The sequence below is a fragment of the Camelus dromedarius genome, chromosome 16, assembly GCF_036321535.1.
Source record: "Camelus dromedarius isolate mCamDro1 chromosome 16, mCamDro1.pat, whole genome shotgun sequence".
Taxonomy (NCBI): Eukaryota; Metazoa; Chordata; class Mammalia; order Artiodactyla; family Camelidae; genus Camelus; species Camelus dromedarius.
In genome coordinates, this window is record NC_087451.1 from 25,489,970 (window position 1) to 25,504,635 (window position 14,666).

At 61.7% G+C, this 14,666-nt stretch overlaps 2 protein-coding genes across 5 annotated transcripts in view; one reads left to right on the plus strand and one right to left on the minus strand.

Annotated features, from left to right (window-relative positions):
* Positions 1-839: 839 nt before the first annotated feature.
* Positions 840-11,057, plus strand: B9D1 (B9 domain containing 1). Its single transcript, XM_031467505.2, has 7 exons — positions 840-942; positions 2,379-2,447; positions 3,313-3,424; positions 7,058-7,154; positions 8,149-8,211; positions 10,448-10,515; positions 10,780-11,057. The coding sequence occupies exons 1-7, from the start codon at positions 880-882 to the stop codon at positions 10,920-10,922; spliced, it is 615 nt and encodes a 204-aa protein (XP_031323365.1). The 5' UTR covers positions 840-879; the 3' UTR covers positions 10,923-11,057.
* Positions 11,058-11,921: 864 nt separating this feature from the next.
* Positions 11,922-14,666, minus strand: part of EPN2 (epsin 2) — a 57,715-nt gene continuing 54,970 nt past the window's right edge. For all 4 annotated transcript variants that reach the window (XM_031467504.2, XM_031467501.2, XM_064494825.1 and 1 more), the window contains one exon: positions 11,922-14,448. In XM_031467504.2, coding sequence (XP_031323364.1) covers positions 14,156-14,448 — 293 coding nt within the window. In that variant the 3' untranslated portion in view covers positions 11,922-14,155. The remainder of the gene's footprint in view (positions 14,449-14,666) is intronic.

A 14,666-nucleotide genomic window follows, 5' to 3' on the forward strand; every position in this document is an offset into this window, starting at 1 on the left:
AGCCTGTGGGGTCCTAGGTTTGAATCCTGGCTCAGTTACTCACTTGCTACCTCTCTGAATCTGCTTCCTTTTTTGCGTAATAAAGACGTATTCAATTACTCATTCATTGCACTAGCTGCCAACAGTGGTCACACGAGCCAGGAAGCAGACACAAGGTTGGCGGGGGTCCCCAAGCTCGTGGAGTCTGGGTGGGAGGCAAGCACTAGCCGGAACTGTGACACTAAGAAATGCGCAAGTACGAACGGCGGCGGGTGCTGCGAGGAAGCGCGGGTGGCCCGCCCCGTGCAGCGTCCTGCAGAGCCCTGCGCTCGGGCTCGATGGCCGGTGCCTGGATGCCGGGTGCTGCCCCTCCGGGGGCCTGCTTCCCCGCCGCACACTGAGGCGCGGTGGCTCAGGTTGAAGGGTTTTTGAAGCCCCTCCCAGATTTGTTTAATAAACTTATTTTGCAGGGTGGGGAGGCGAGGTTTCAAAAGCCACAAGGGAGCCGCCTGGCCCCAAGGGGACTCTCAGAACCCGGGCCCGGACCCCGGCCGTCGGCGGCCTCGCGCTCCAACTCCACGCACGGTGGTCGTCGTCTCCGGTGGGCTTGGCGGGGCCGAGTCCGAGTGGGTGACCGGATCCGGCGGTGGGCTGGGCTCCGCACCACCGGGCCCACCCCCGCCCCGGGCCTCGCGCGGACTGTCCCCGGGTTCCGGCGGACCAACGTGGCCCCCGAGTCCCGCCTCGCACCGCTCCGCTCCGACTGCGCCTGCGCCCCCCCCCATGCGTGCACCCGCCTGCCTTCGCGAAGCTCCCGTGTCCGGGAAACTTGTCCCGGGCGACCCGCCGTCCGTTTCCAGGGCAACTCGGCGCCTCCTAGCAACCGTGCTCAGCCCTGCCATGGCGGCCGCGAGTCCCAGCGTCTTCCTGCTCATGGTCAACGGGCAGGTGGAGAGCGCCCAGGTGAGCGGCCGCGGTCCGCACGGGGCCGCCCCGTCGCCAGCCCGCCCAGCCGAGCCTCTCTGCGGGGGAGGGAACCAGCGTTTGAGCGGCGTGGCTCGAGGTCGCCCCGGCCCCTCCGCCCCGATGTGCGGCGTGGGGACACGTCTAGGGGCAGAGCGAGGCCGAGGCCACCCGGGGCCGAGCTCGGTGGAGTCTCGGGCAGGAGCCGCGGCTCGACCGGCACGCCGGGCCTCCACCTCTGGCGATCCGCGCCGGCCCGTGCGCAGCGGGGCCCCGCACCCCGACCCTCAGGTCCTTGAACGCGGCTTGGAAGGGAGGTGACCCGGTTAATGGGATCCAACGGTGGTGGTAGGCTGCCGATGTCCCGGGGGTGTGTCTGTCAGACGGAAGGGGACCCTACCCTCCATCCCTCGCACTTCGTAATAACCGTCTGTTGCTGGTGTGAGATAAGATACATGCCAAATCCATGCGCAGCACCGCTCAGTCCTCACAACCCTGTGAAGGAGCTATTACTCGCATCCCCACTGTACCGATGGGAAGGGGCAAAACTGGGATTTGAAACCTGATCTGTCTGACAGAGCTTTGCTAGAGGGCCCTTCCAGGCTGTTTTTAGAAATACTGTATTGTGAGGACTAACTGAGCTGGTGTAGGTAAAGCTCTGCCAGGGCCTGACTCTCCGTGGGCATCTCCCACCTTCCTGTTTCATTAGGGACGCTGCCCCACGCTCCCATCCTGTCTGCCTCCCCTTGACTCTGCGCCCAAGACTGCTTTCCCCTTTTCTGTCCCATCGGGGTCCCTCAGCTGGGCTGGGTCACACTGTGCTCCAAGCAGCCACCTCATCTCTGCTCAGGGCCCCTCCTTTCGCGGGCCTTCAACTCCAGCCAAGCATCTGCTCTGTGTCCTGACAGCCTCCTGTCTTCTCAGACCTTTTACTTCAGCACCATTTCCTTAGACCTCCTCCTGTGCCCACCCCTGTGCCAAGTGCTAGGGACGCAGAAGGGTCTCAAACCTGCCCCTTGTTTCCAGTCTGACGGGGTTGGCAAAAATAATCACAATCAGTGCTGTGATGGAGGGAAACACCAGTGGCTGCGGGAGCTGGGATGTGGCCTCGAAACAGCCTGGAAGTTAGGGCAGGCGGCTGGCGGGTGAGCTTTGAAGGACGAGCAGGAGAACTCCAGATGAAGGAAAGGCAAGGGCATGTCAGACTGAAGGCAGAGCCCAAGCAAAGGCCCAGCAGCAGTAGCAGCCAGGGAGTCTCCCCTGGACCCACATCTCAGGCCCAGGCCCTTGGCTGAACTCTACGTCCACACCCGCGCTGTCTCGTAGCCCCTACCTGGTGCCTCGCGTTCAGAGTCCCTGGTGGCTGTTCCTGTCTGGCCAGCAGCCGGCCTCTGCGTGAGTCTCTGTGAACAGAACCTGTGTGCTTGCTTCCGCAGTTTCCTGAGCACGACGATCTCTACTGCAAGTACTGCTTTGTGTACGGCCAGGACTGGGCCCCCACGGCGGTGAGCTGCACTCCCGGGCCTCCCGGGCTCACAGCCTTCGTGACTATTGGGGTTTCTGAAGGCTCCATCACACCTTTTCCCCTCCCAGCTCAGAACCATTTGAGAGATGGACACTGAGTTTAGGGGGGACATCAACTCTCCAGGGCTCGGCCCAGCATATGTTCGGGCTGAGGCTCCCTCTAGACATCCTGGCGGAGCTTCAGGGTCAGCAGCGGGTGAGGGCGACGCTCCTCTGGAGCGCAGACATGACCTCTGGCCGGACACGGGAGCTGGGAGCCACCCCAGGAGGATAGGCGCAGGCGGAGGGGCATCCAGACCAAGGAGGAGGCAGAGCAAGGGGGTGGGAGCCCCAGCCAGGGGCGGTGGGCCAGGGAGTGGGGGCAGAGAGGGGCCGGGGGGCAGCAAGCCAGGCCACTGGTGACTTGGCAGAAGCACTTTGGTAGAGTGGGGGCCAGGGGTCAGAGGTCAGATTGGGGTGGGTTTACGAAAGAAAAGCCAAGAAGGATTGGGGCCTGGTGGGTACTTTGTGGGGAACAGAGGGTAGGGGAGGTGGAGCCAAGGCGCTTCATTTTGTGACAGAGGATGGGATGGCGCGGGCGGAGGCGGTGCCCAAGAGGGAGGGACGGCCTGCTGGAGCCGTCCCTTGGTGAGGCACAGGTGGAGGCGGCCCCCAGGTTGGCAGGCCCTCCTGGAGGCAGATTCTCAGAACCCGGGAACTACATTCTCTCTCAGCTCCCTTTGTTGGGGGTTCGCGTCTGGGCCGAAGATGGTGAAGAAACAGCTCTCCCCAGTGGCCGGTGGGGGGCGGGGGGTGCGTGGCAGCCTGGAGCTGGGACACTAGCTGTCCCTGTCTTTGTCCTCACAGGGGCTGGAGGAAGGCATCTCACAGATCACGTCCAAGAGCCTGGATGCGCGGCGAGCGCTGGTGTGGAACTTCCCCATTGATGTCACCTTCAAAAGTACCAACCCCTATGGCTGTGAGTCTGCCCGTCCACGTCCTGCTGCCACTGCCCGTCGCCTGGGCCCTTGACAGCTTTAAACCGTGCTGTCAGCCACCTGGCAGCTCCCCCCGCCCACTCTCTTCTCACTCATCTCTGTGCACTTGACCTTTTGGAGGTTCAGGGGGAGTCAGATGAGGCCCAGACTGGACCTTGGACAGCGCCTGCCTCCCTGCAGGGCCTGGCGGTCTGGCTGGGAGGGCTGAGTCCAATGGCTCTCCCTGTCCATCACGCTGTGCTCCCACCAAACCCGAGCCACCTGCTCCTTCTCCGGGTCCCTTCTCCCCGGGACAGCATCCCCCACCCTACCTCTGGGCTCCTTCCCGAAGCCCTCTGTGCTTGCAGTGTTTGCTTTCTCCCTTCTCTGATAGTTATCCATCACTCTCACTTGATAAGCACCTACTGTGTGCAAAGCCTGGGGTTGTTTCCACTGGAGCTGTGGGTACTCTCCCTATGTGGGCTTGGCCCAGCCTCCACATCCTATCCGGGCTAGATTTTTCTCTACTTCTTTTCTTGTGTTAGGAAACTGGTGTCACAAAAAAGTGACATCATTTCCCTTCAGCTTCACATCTAGCAGCTGAGCATGGATCTGATCTCGGGTCCATCTGATCTCATGCAGGTCTGGGCCTTGATGCCACGTGCGCAGGGCCCAGGCTTACCATGCGCAGAGGGTCTGGGGCAGTGGCTGCCCAGTGGGCCTCCTGGGCGGGGACCACCGTCCTGTTGTCACTGTCTGTAAGTAAACAACTCCACCAGCTTCCTGGAGCAGGGCGCTAGGTAGCAGGCCAGTCCCCTCCTGCCGAGGACCGCGGGGGAAAGGTGACGCAAAGATGGAAAAGCAAACCACAGCACAGCGATTTGAAGGAATCAGACAGCTGGCAAAGTAGAAGAGACCTGACAGGCCAAGACCCAGGGAAAAAGGCTCCAGAGACGAGGCCTCAGGTGTAGCTCCCCCAGAGGAGCCGCTGATTCCAGCAGATGCGACTGAACGGCTGCTCGAGACTTCTGACGGCTGCTCTGGGTTCGGGATGCAAGAGGCAGGAAGATCCTGCAGCCTGGGCCCGCGTCCTCAGAGCGCCGCCCCCAGAGCAGGAGACGCGGAGAGGGGTGGGCGGGGGCTGTGGCCTGGTGCCCCCCCCCCCAAACATGGCAAGAGACTCCCAAGCCAAACAGCCACAAACGGAGTCTGGCAGCGTGCCCGGAGGACGCATGGCCGTGGGCCTGTAGGGCTTCTTCCAGAAACAGCGGGTCTGTGCGGCGTCTGAAATCAGCAGGTGCGACCGACCCCATTAAAAAGGAGAGAGAGAAGTCACGGCCATCCCCGTTAACGAGGGAGGGACGATAGAGTTCAGCGGCATCCGTGACAGATCTCCACACGGACTCAGGGCGGACGTCGCCTTTGTAGTGAGACAAGGAGGAGGCTCGTTCCCACCGCCAGCGTCGCACAGACAGAAGGAGGAAGAATTGGAAAAGGAGGACGAAACTGTCCTCGGTCACAGATGACGTGGTTACATGTGGAGGATTTCCAAAACAACCCACAGGAAATTACTAGGATTAGTAAGTCCGCATGGCTGCCAAATAGAAGATCGACATACAGAACTCAGTTGCTTTCTGTATAGAAATAGAACATTGGTGTATTCCGTATAAAAAGTAAGTAGAAACTGGTATTTTTAAAATGAGTTCTTCACAGTAATATCAGGTGTAACCTGTTGTATGAGGTAATCAAGCTTCATGATGAAGCACAAGCACTAAGACAGCTCTGGCTCCAGGACAGACAGACCGCCAGGGCGCCCGGGGCAGCCAGGGCGCAGGGCAGGAGCGTGGCTGGGGCGGTTGGATTCACACAGGGAGGGTGGTGAAGCCTGGTCCCTGCTTCATATGATGCACACAGCATCCACCCCAGATGGACACACAGACATCAGAGAGATTGGAGCCGTGGTACCCAGGTGAGGGGAGACTTTAAAAGGATTGCTCAAAGGAGAAGACCCATGGACTAAACTGTGTTAAGGTTTCTATCAATCAAAAGTCATCATTAAGAGTAAAGAGACCAGCCGCAGAGTGTGCGCGCGCACCCACACCCACACCCACACCCACCCACACCCACACCCACCCACACACACCCACACCCACACCCACACCCACACACCCACACACCCACACCCACACCCACACACACCCACACACACACCCACACGCACACGCACACACACACACCCACACACACACACACACACACACCGACGCACACACACGCACACACACACACACCCACACACACACGCACACCCACACACCCACACCCACACGCACACACACACACACCCACACACACCCACACACACACCCACACACACACCCACACACACACCCACACACACACACACACACCCACACGCACGCACACACACACACACCAGTGAGAAGTTAGAAGCTGGGCAAGAGGCTGGAGCAAGCACCACACAGAAAAGGACGTTCAGGCGACCAAGAAACAGAGCAAGCTCTCAGCTTCATTAAAGGAAAAACAATTACAATTAAGGAAAATGCCAATTAAAGCTGAAGGGAGCTGCCATGATCCAGGCGCCAGACCTGCCCGATCAGGAAGAGAGCGCACACTAGCCGGGCGAGGACCCCTCGGGGTGGGCCGCAGGGTGCTGGGGTGCGCCCCTGGGGAGAACAGCTCTGCGATCTTTAAAGGCCTAATGTCCACGCCCTGGGCGAGTCCCTTCTTGAACGCATGCCCAACAGAAGTGGGAGCCGGACCAGACGAGTGGAGGAGACACCACCCTTGCCTCCTTCAGGTCTCAGGTGGGATGTTGTCCCGCGTTGAAGACCCGGAGACCCTGGACAGGAAACAATCTGGATGAAGCCAGAAACGTGCTGGATTCACAAAGCTGATGCAGAGGCAGATGTATACCGTATGATTCTGTGCATAAATAATATTCAGAACACAGGCAGAACCAAAGGACTGTATTTGGGATGCGTTCTTTGGCAGTGAGACCTTCTGGGAAAGAAGTGGTTGGCTCTGGGGTGGTGGCAGTAGCACACAGGCCTCTGTGTCTTCTGAGGCACGAGGAGGCCAGGGGCCAGGGCGGGGGTCAGAGCCTGGCGGGCGACCCCCAGGCTGATGACGCCTCCTGCGCGTCCAGAGGACGGGCGTCCTGACACCGCTGCAGGGACCTGACGCGGGCGGCACGTGGGGTGGTTAGAACTTTAAAGGAAGGTGCAGGAAGGCCTCTTCTTTCTCTCCGACCTCCCGAAGCCAGACACCCCCGGAGCCGGCCCCTCTCGGGCCCATAAGCCCGTGTGGTGCGTACTTGACTCTGACCGCCCTCCTCAGAAAGGAGGGTCCCAGGAGCAGGCCCTCCAGCCGGGTCACAGCTGTGGCCCCATCCTGGCTTTGTGGAGGGGCGTCCGGCAGAGCTCAGGGCCTGGCCAGCAGGTTCTGCTCCCCTACCTCCCCGCCTGCCCCTCTGGCTCCTGGGTTGGCAGAAGCCCCTGGTCCAGCCCGGCCCTCCGTCAGGCCTGCCTGAGGGCTTTGAGGACCACTGCCCTGTCCTCTGCCCGCACCTTCTCCAGTCTCCCCTCGCACTGACCTGGCCTTGTCCTCACCAGGGCCACAGATCGTGCTCAGCGTGTACGGGCCGGATGTGTTCGGGAACGATGTGGTCCGAGGCTACGGGGCAGTGCACGTGCCCTTCTCTCCTGGCCGGTAGGTCCTCACTCTGACTGGTCCCTGGGCCACAGCCCATCCCTCGCTGGGCAGTGCTGGCTCAGGACCTGGGCCCCTCAGCTGGCTCTTCCCAAGACAGACTTCACCTCAGGCTGGGAGTGTGGGGGGGCCTCCATGGGAGGGGCACAGCCCATAGCTGGGGGACACCCACATCGGGAGGCTGATGCTGCCGCTGGACACCAGGTGGGGTGTAGGGTGTCCAGGCAGAGTTCCTGGGCAGTCGGGGTCAAGGGTTCAGACGCTCGTTTCTCCCCTCTGTGTCCTGCCAGCCCTAACTGAGGCCCCTCTGTGCCCGGCTCTGGCGGCCTGAGGACACAGATGTGCCAGACACGTGTGACCACGTGGGCCAGATGGAGAGACGCACTCTCTCCTGTTAATTGCGGTGGCAGGGTAGAGGCACAGCGTGTTCTGGGGCACAGGGTCAGCTGACCTTGGGGAGGAGGCCTTTGTCAGAGAAGATGAAGGGAGGAGGGGCGAGCTGAGCGCTCCGAGTGGCTGAAACAGGAAGTGCAGGACACGAGGGGCAGGGCGGACGGGCAGAGGAGGCAGTGCCCGGCTGGGAGGACGGGACTGGATGGGGCCTGTGACCACAGCCCAGAGAGGTTCAGGTTGTCCTGGGGGAGGGCGTCCAGGCTGGGCCTGGAAGGTGGCAGCACACCTGGAGAGTGGAGAAGCGCAGGCCCTCTGAGGGGCACCGCTGAGCTGGGACTGGTTTCTGCAACCCTCAGCGTCCTCCCGACCCTTGAGAAGAAACCAGGCTCTCCCGAGACTTAGTTCTGCGGGCAGGGCCTGGGCCTTCTGGTCCACCAGGCTCCCCCGGTGCTCAGCGCCCAGCTGGGCACAGCGGGCCGTGCTGGGGGCCTGGGCTCTGGCCCACTGCTGCACGCTCTGAGCCTCCTGCTCGCCGGAGGCTCGGGAAGTTCCCCCACTTTCTGTCACTCAGCACGGCTGTCTGCGAAAACGTCTGTTCCAGGCACAAAAGGACTGTCCCCATGTTCGTCCCCGAATCTACGTCCAAACTGCAGAAGTTCACCAGGTGAGCTGTCTGGACAGCCCCCGGCCCCTCTTCCTGGCCTAGGAGTGGGGCTGCCCCGTCCTTCTGGGCAAATGGATGCAGGACCCGTGGGGTTGCTAAGGGTCCCTGGGCCCCTTCGGCCACTGTTCCAGCAGCAAAAGACCCTGCGCCTTAACTCTGTGCCAGGTTAAGTGCCTGCGTCAGATGGGAATATGCTCGTGACCTGAGGTGACACCGGGAGGATAGGGTACCAGAGGACACAGCCCACGGAGCCACAGCAGGTCCCCTCCAGCAGAGGGCTGGACGCCTTCACGCGAGGGGTCTCTGAGGTCGGGGCCGGCGCAGCGGAGCTGGAAGAGCGTTCCAGGCACGCACAGCTCGGTCCAGAGGGGAGCAGCCGGGACGCGGGCGTGGCTCATGGGCCCGACTCAGGGTTGAGGACAGAAGCCCCCTCAGCTCAGCCCAGCCGCCGCCGCTGCCTGGCAGCTTGGCCGGGGCTGGGCTGCGGCCCTGCTTGCAGCCAAGACAAGGGGAGGAAGGAGGCCGACCTGGGCTCCCGGGCAGCAGCCGGCAAGCAGTCCCGCAGGCCTGGCCAGAGCTCTGCTGGTGGAGCGCTGGCGACGGGCCTGGCCACAGGAGGCCTCCTGACTCGGGGGCCTGGGGAGGGGGAGTTCGGGTGCCCGCTGCCCCTACCACGATGGAAGGGCCAGTGTACGCTGGAGGGGACACTATCCACCACAGGGCTGTCGGGGGCGGGGCAGTGCTTCGCATCAGGTCCCGGGGAGGCTGAGGACTTGGGGGGTCCACACAGCTGTCCTGACTGGTGTCCACACTGCTCCATGCCCTGTAGCTCCAAGGGAGGGCTTTGGGCCTCCAACCCTGAGGAGAGGGTTCTGCCGCTGAGAAAGTTAGACCTTACAGCTGGCCAGGAGGTTGAGGGTTTGGCTGATGTTGGGTGGGACCTGGGGGCCATCTCACGCCCTTTGGAGGGGCTCTCGCTGGGGAAGGCAGTTTGATGGACAAAACCTTTGCAGGCAAGGGGTCTGTGGTGCCCTTTGCTCCCACACAATCCCCCTCTCCCTCCCCTCTGCTCGCCCACTGCCCACCACCTCCCGGCCAACCTCCTCGGCCTGGCTGGCCTGCCCACTTCCCGTGTTGGTTTCCTGTGGCCACTGTAACCAATTACCATGAACTTGGTGGCTTAAAACGACAAAAATCAACTTTCTCACTGTTGGACCTGGCATCCTCGGGGCAGTGATTCACAGCCTCCGATCTAGTCTTTCCACAGCAGTGGAAAGGTGTCCCCAGAACCGCACTTCAGACCTGAGCGCGGCCGAGGCTGAGAGGCGTGTGCACCGCCACCCGCCCGCGGGGCCTCCCCTGTGCTGAGCAGCAGTGTCCCCGCTCGTGCTCAGGATGTGCTGCTTCCTGAGCTCGGTCCTCACCGCGGCCTGGGAAGCAGGTGCCGTGCCGTTGGAGCCCTGCCCCTTGGATGGGAAAATGGAGGCGCAGGGAGGCACTGAGGTTCCCCCGGCCCTCCCCACCACCACCGCCTGCATCCTGAGCCCCCCACTCACTGCGTGTCTGGGCCTGCTGTGAGCCAGCCTGAGCAGAGGGGCTGGTCCCTGGGCAGGAGGGGCCTCGCCCAGCCGCTGCCCCCTTGCCTTCGGGCAGCACGGGGAGGACACTCTGGGCTGGAGGTGCAGACTAGGAGAGGTTAACATTTTCTGGCTGGAGTCCCTGTGGCTCCCGGGGTGACCACTATCACCCGCATTACCCTGGAGAGCACTGGGACTCAGAGATGGGACGCAACTAGAAGTGACTTGTCCTGGGTCCCCCTCTACTGAGAGGAAAATGGAGAGAGCCCAGAGCTAGCTCCTCTGCCACCCCCGACCCAGGATGTTTGTTGGACTCTGGGAAGTGGCCCTCCTTCCCTTCCGGGTCCCCCTTCCCCACCTTGGTGGCCATCACCTTTCTGGGATTTCTGTCAGAGTTGAGGCTGCACCCTCCCAGCCCAGACCTCCCTCAGCTTTCACCCCGTGTGTCAAGCCCCTGGAGGACCGTGATGGGAAAGCATGGTGTCCAGCCAAGAGGAAGGGGGGCAGGAAGCACCGGCTGGTGGAGGCCTGCCAGGCCTCCCTGGCGCCCAGCCTACGTGTTCAGACAGGCAGAGGCGGGTGTGCAAGGGGACCATCCACTCTAGTGTCTGCGACACTCCAGCCCACGCCCTTGCTCACTGGCTCTCCTGTCTTCCCAGCTGGTTCATGGGACGGCGGCCCGAGTACACAGACCCCAAGGTGGTGGCTCAGGGGGAAGGCCGGGAAGGTAAAGTCTGAGCGCCCTACCCCCTACCCCCAGGGGGCAGGCTGTACCTGGGAGGGGGCAGTGGGCCCCAAGTCAGACGGGTGAAGGCTGGGGACCCGCCAGCACACGACGCGCAGAGGGTTGGCCTCGTCCACCTGTCCCCACCGCAGCCCCTTCGCCTCCCGGTGAGGAGCACGGGCCAGCCACCCCCACTTGGCAGGAGAGAACATGGAGGCTGCGGGTTCCCAAAGCAGCCTGGCTGAGTCTCCGCCCTTCTGTCCTCAGTGACCCGCGTCCGCTCCCAGGGCTTCGTCACCCTCCTCTTCAACGTGGTGACCAAGGACATGAAAAAGCTGGGCTATGACACCGGGCCTCCAGACACACAGGGGGTCTCGGGGCCCAGCCCGCCCCAGGGCCTCCCCACCTGAAGGCATCGGCCCCCCGCTGCCCACTGGGACGGCTGTGCGGTCGCACAGGCCTGCGACCATCTGCTTCAAGTGCAGCCACTGGGTAGAGGGTGGAGAGGGGAGTTTTATGTAATAAAAGTGTCACCTTTTCACAGAGCCCAGGCCTGGGACCACTCCTGCCCTCAGCACCACCCACAGGAGCCTGGTCTTGCGTTCGGGCCCAAGACAGGCGTGTTGCCCACTGGTCGTGCCGGCTGTGCTGTGACCCGCCAGCCTCCCTCGGCCGGAAGGGCAGCCGGCGCTGGGGGGAGAGGCCCCCAGAGCTTTGTGGCAAATGTCCCAGCAGCGGAGCCCACGACAGGCACCCGATCTCCTCATGCCCCCACCCGCAGCTCAGGGGAGCCAGCCGCCCGCCCGGGACAGTGCCCAGCACCCCCCAAGCAGGATGCTGAGGCCCCAGCCTTGCCACCACCCATCGCGGCCTGTTGCCAGGACTTGGCTTTAGCCCAGTCCCCCCGCAAACCCCTGTGCCCTGTAGCTGTCGCAGGGCTCCCAGGGGCTCTGACCCCCCTGCACCTCCAGCCCCAAAGGCGCCCTCTTAGGGGCACCTCTGCGCCCGCTCATCCTGCCCCCGTGCCAGCCACGGGGCCTGAGTCCTTGCTCCCTGCCAGCACCTCCCGCGTCCCTGTCCCAGCTCCCTTGGTGCGCAGGCCGTCAGGCTGCGTGGTGTCCACCTGGACTCGACGGTGCGTCGTTCCCTCTGGCTGCCCTGGGCCACATCACCTTCCACACAGATGATCCCGCCCATAACCTGGCCTCTCCCTCAGCCCCCGACCTTGTAATGACCTTGAGCTGTGCCCCCAACAGCCACCCAGCCCTCCCCGTGGGCACCAGGACCAGGTCAATGGCCTCGTGAACTGCAAGTCAAGCTGGCTTCTGGACAGGAACCAGCTCTCTTGCCCACTGTCCTGTGTCTGGGATTGATACGGGTGGGGAAGGACACAACCAGAAACCGCATCATGATACAAATGATAAATTATATTTATACAGTAAATAAGTATCATAGTCAACACAAGTCCAAACCCAGCCACCTGTCCCGGGACTGAGAGAACGGCTGGGCCACGCCTGCACCACCGTGCCGGGCGGCAGGAGCTTGGCGGTCTGCATCCCACACGTGGCGGCGCCAGCGGCTCCGTGATCAGTGCAACGTGCGACAGTGACAGGGGCTGGGCCTGTGGGGGAGCGGGGAGTCGGCGTGGGCCCTGGTGGGCTGTAACATCAGGGCCTCAAGGTCATGTCAGGAAGGGTTCTGGACTGTTAGGAAGAATCCCTGACCCCAGGAGCGAGTGTCCTGGCCCAGCCCCACCCTCCCCCATGGGAGAGGCCAGACCGGCCTCGAATGACTTTGCCCCCGGCCCACCCCATGGCTGGGCGGGACCTCTGGGCAAGGGCAGCCCCAGGAGCAGCGTGGGAGAGGAGCCTGAGCGGGCAGCTCTGAATCGGCAGCCTGGCATTTCGACATCGCTCCTGTGCCCAGTGCTAAGGGTCAGGCCTCCTGGAACCAGAGAGAAGGGTAGAAGGGCCCGTCCCCCCGGGAGGGACCAACCACCAGGTGCTGGCTGTCCCTGGCATTCGAGGTGAGGCGTACACAGAGAAGAGTGAGACTGACATGCCAGCTGACCAGACACACGACTTGGGGGGGGGGGGAAGGATGTCCCTTCCCTGGGGAGAAGCAAGATTCTCATGGTCTTTAATTTGAGATTTCATGCTTTTATAGTGAGAGGTGGGGGCGGAGAGCAGGGGGGAGAGAGGTGGTCTTAATGCATGTTGGTTAAAAACTATTCTACGTGAAAATTTTTTACTTCCTCTCCAAAATAAGATGATTATTTCTAAGTGGCAACGTGTGTCTGGAGTTGGCAGGTAGGGTGGGTCTCTCACCCCATCAGTCAGCCTGGGGCCACCCCTTGGAGTCACGCCGCAGAGCCCGCTGCCCCCAGACAGGGCCACCGCACACGTCCCCAGCTCTGCCCTGAGTGTGGAGTGAGGCACGGGGTCGCGGACAGAGTTCCAGATGTCTCTTCCATTCCAGATCGCCACTGTGAACGGAATCTTGTTAACCGGGCATGCCTTCGGTCACAAAAGAGGAGTTCGCTGATAAAAAGCGGTGAGTCGCGTTCAGATGTTAGCGTCGTCTTTAACTCTCTTGATGTTGGTCCATCCGTAAGAAACATAACCTCTCTCACAGGATCTAGCCAAAAAGGCTGAAAGTCAATCAGTTCGGTAATTCACCGGAAAAGGGAGTTAAAGGAAAAGGCAACTGGAGGCTTGGAGTTTTTGTTACTGTTGTAGTGTTTGTTTTTTTTTTTAAATAAACATCATCTTTTACGTGTAATCAAATTTCCATATTTTTTCCTATAAAGAATTTGCTTTAGTTTTTCCATAAGGCATTTTTTCTCTTCCTATTTAAATTTTTTTACAGAGTTAAAACCATAAATAAGAGAATTTAAACCACTAACATGACATGTGCCAGTATCTTCATTCAGCCTGACCTGGTAAATTCTATCAAAACTAGACAGTTAAATAAGAACCACGTTATAAAAATATTAGCCAAAAAAAGACTATTAGATAATTCTGCAAACTCAAATATGAAACTGTCCTAAACAAAATATGTGCAAACGTGTACAAGCATAGAGCACGTGGCAGGGCTATGCTCAGGTTAGTTTAAAGCTCGCTCTAGTGGGTTTAATTCAGGAGTTGCTCCACGGTGGTGACGTTTACTCTGGACTCACACATGAGTCAAGGAGAAGTAAATGTGCACAACTGCCCCCCGGAAGGTCAATGTCAGGGAGCCAGCGCACCTCCCGTCCACACCTGGGGCGGTCTAGGGTGTCACTGGGGGTGGGGGTGGGAGCCAAATCCTAGGCGGGTGGTGTCCCAGGACCCTGGGCTGGGGCTGGGCCGGCACTGAGCACTCCCGCCTCCTCGTCCAAGGACCCAGGGAGCCCAGCCGCACTGGGGTGGCGGCCAGGCTGGGTCAGGGGCCCCCTGGGAGGCTCGGAGACCCGCCCGCGTGCTGTCCGACGTCTCAGTAAGCCCACCACCGCTCGTCTGAGGGTCGGGCTGCAAAGACACCCTTTTATCAAAAGAAGCTAGACCGGAAAGCGCTAACCCCCCACTCTCGGACCCCATTCCACAGACAAGGTCCCCGCCTGGTGTCCTTGGCACAGATGCTCTGCGGTGGGTCCAGGCGGGCACTAGAGGAGGAAGGGGTTGGTGGTGCCAGTAGCTGGGGCTGCCGACGGGGGGCCGCCCAGGCCGCCCACCATGTTCATCGTGGCGGGGCCCAGGGGCGTCAGGGAGGAACCGCTGACCCCCAAGGCGGGGTGTGAAGCCGTGGACGTCACGGAGGCCATGGGCTCCACACCTGGGCTGGGCCCGAAGGACGCGCTGCTCCCCAGAACCGGGCTCCCCCGCAGCTGGTTCAGCGTCAGCGGCTGGGGCTGGTTCACCTGGAAGGGGTTGACCGGGGTGGCGGCCGCGGCTGCACCTGAGGAGACAGCGGAGGGGCGCGGGCTACAGTCAGAGCTGTGGGGCCCCCGAGCCCGACGGCTGGCACACCACCGGGAGCACAGTGCCCTCTGGCCCGGGCGCCCCATCCCAAGGCAGACTTGCAGGCCGAGTGGTCAGAGGAGACCTGGCTGTGAGAAGGCTGGTGAGTGGCTAGCACTCGGGCTCCTTCAGGGTGAACAGTTGGCACTGCTCCCT

Bases quoted from the DNA above. Each gene is read 5' to 3' on its own strand.
- B9D1 (XM_031467505.2), top strand. From the start codon at position 880: ATGGCGGCCGCGAGTCCCAGCGTCTTCCTGCTCATGGTCAACGGGCAG. The intron at 8,212-10,447 runs GTGAGCTGTCTG...CTGTCTTCCCAG, and splicing joins AAACTGCAGAAGTTCACCAG to CTGGTTCATGGGACGGCGGC. The intron at 10,516-10,779 runs GTAAAGTCTGAG...TTCTGTCCTCAG, and splicing joins TCAGGGGGAAGGCCGGGAAG to TGACCCGCGTCCGCTCCCAG.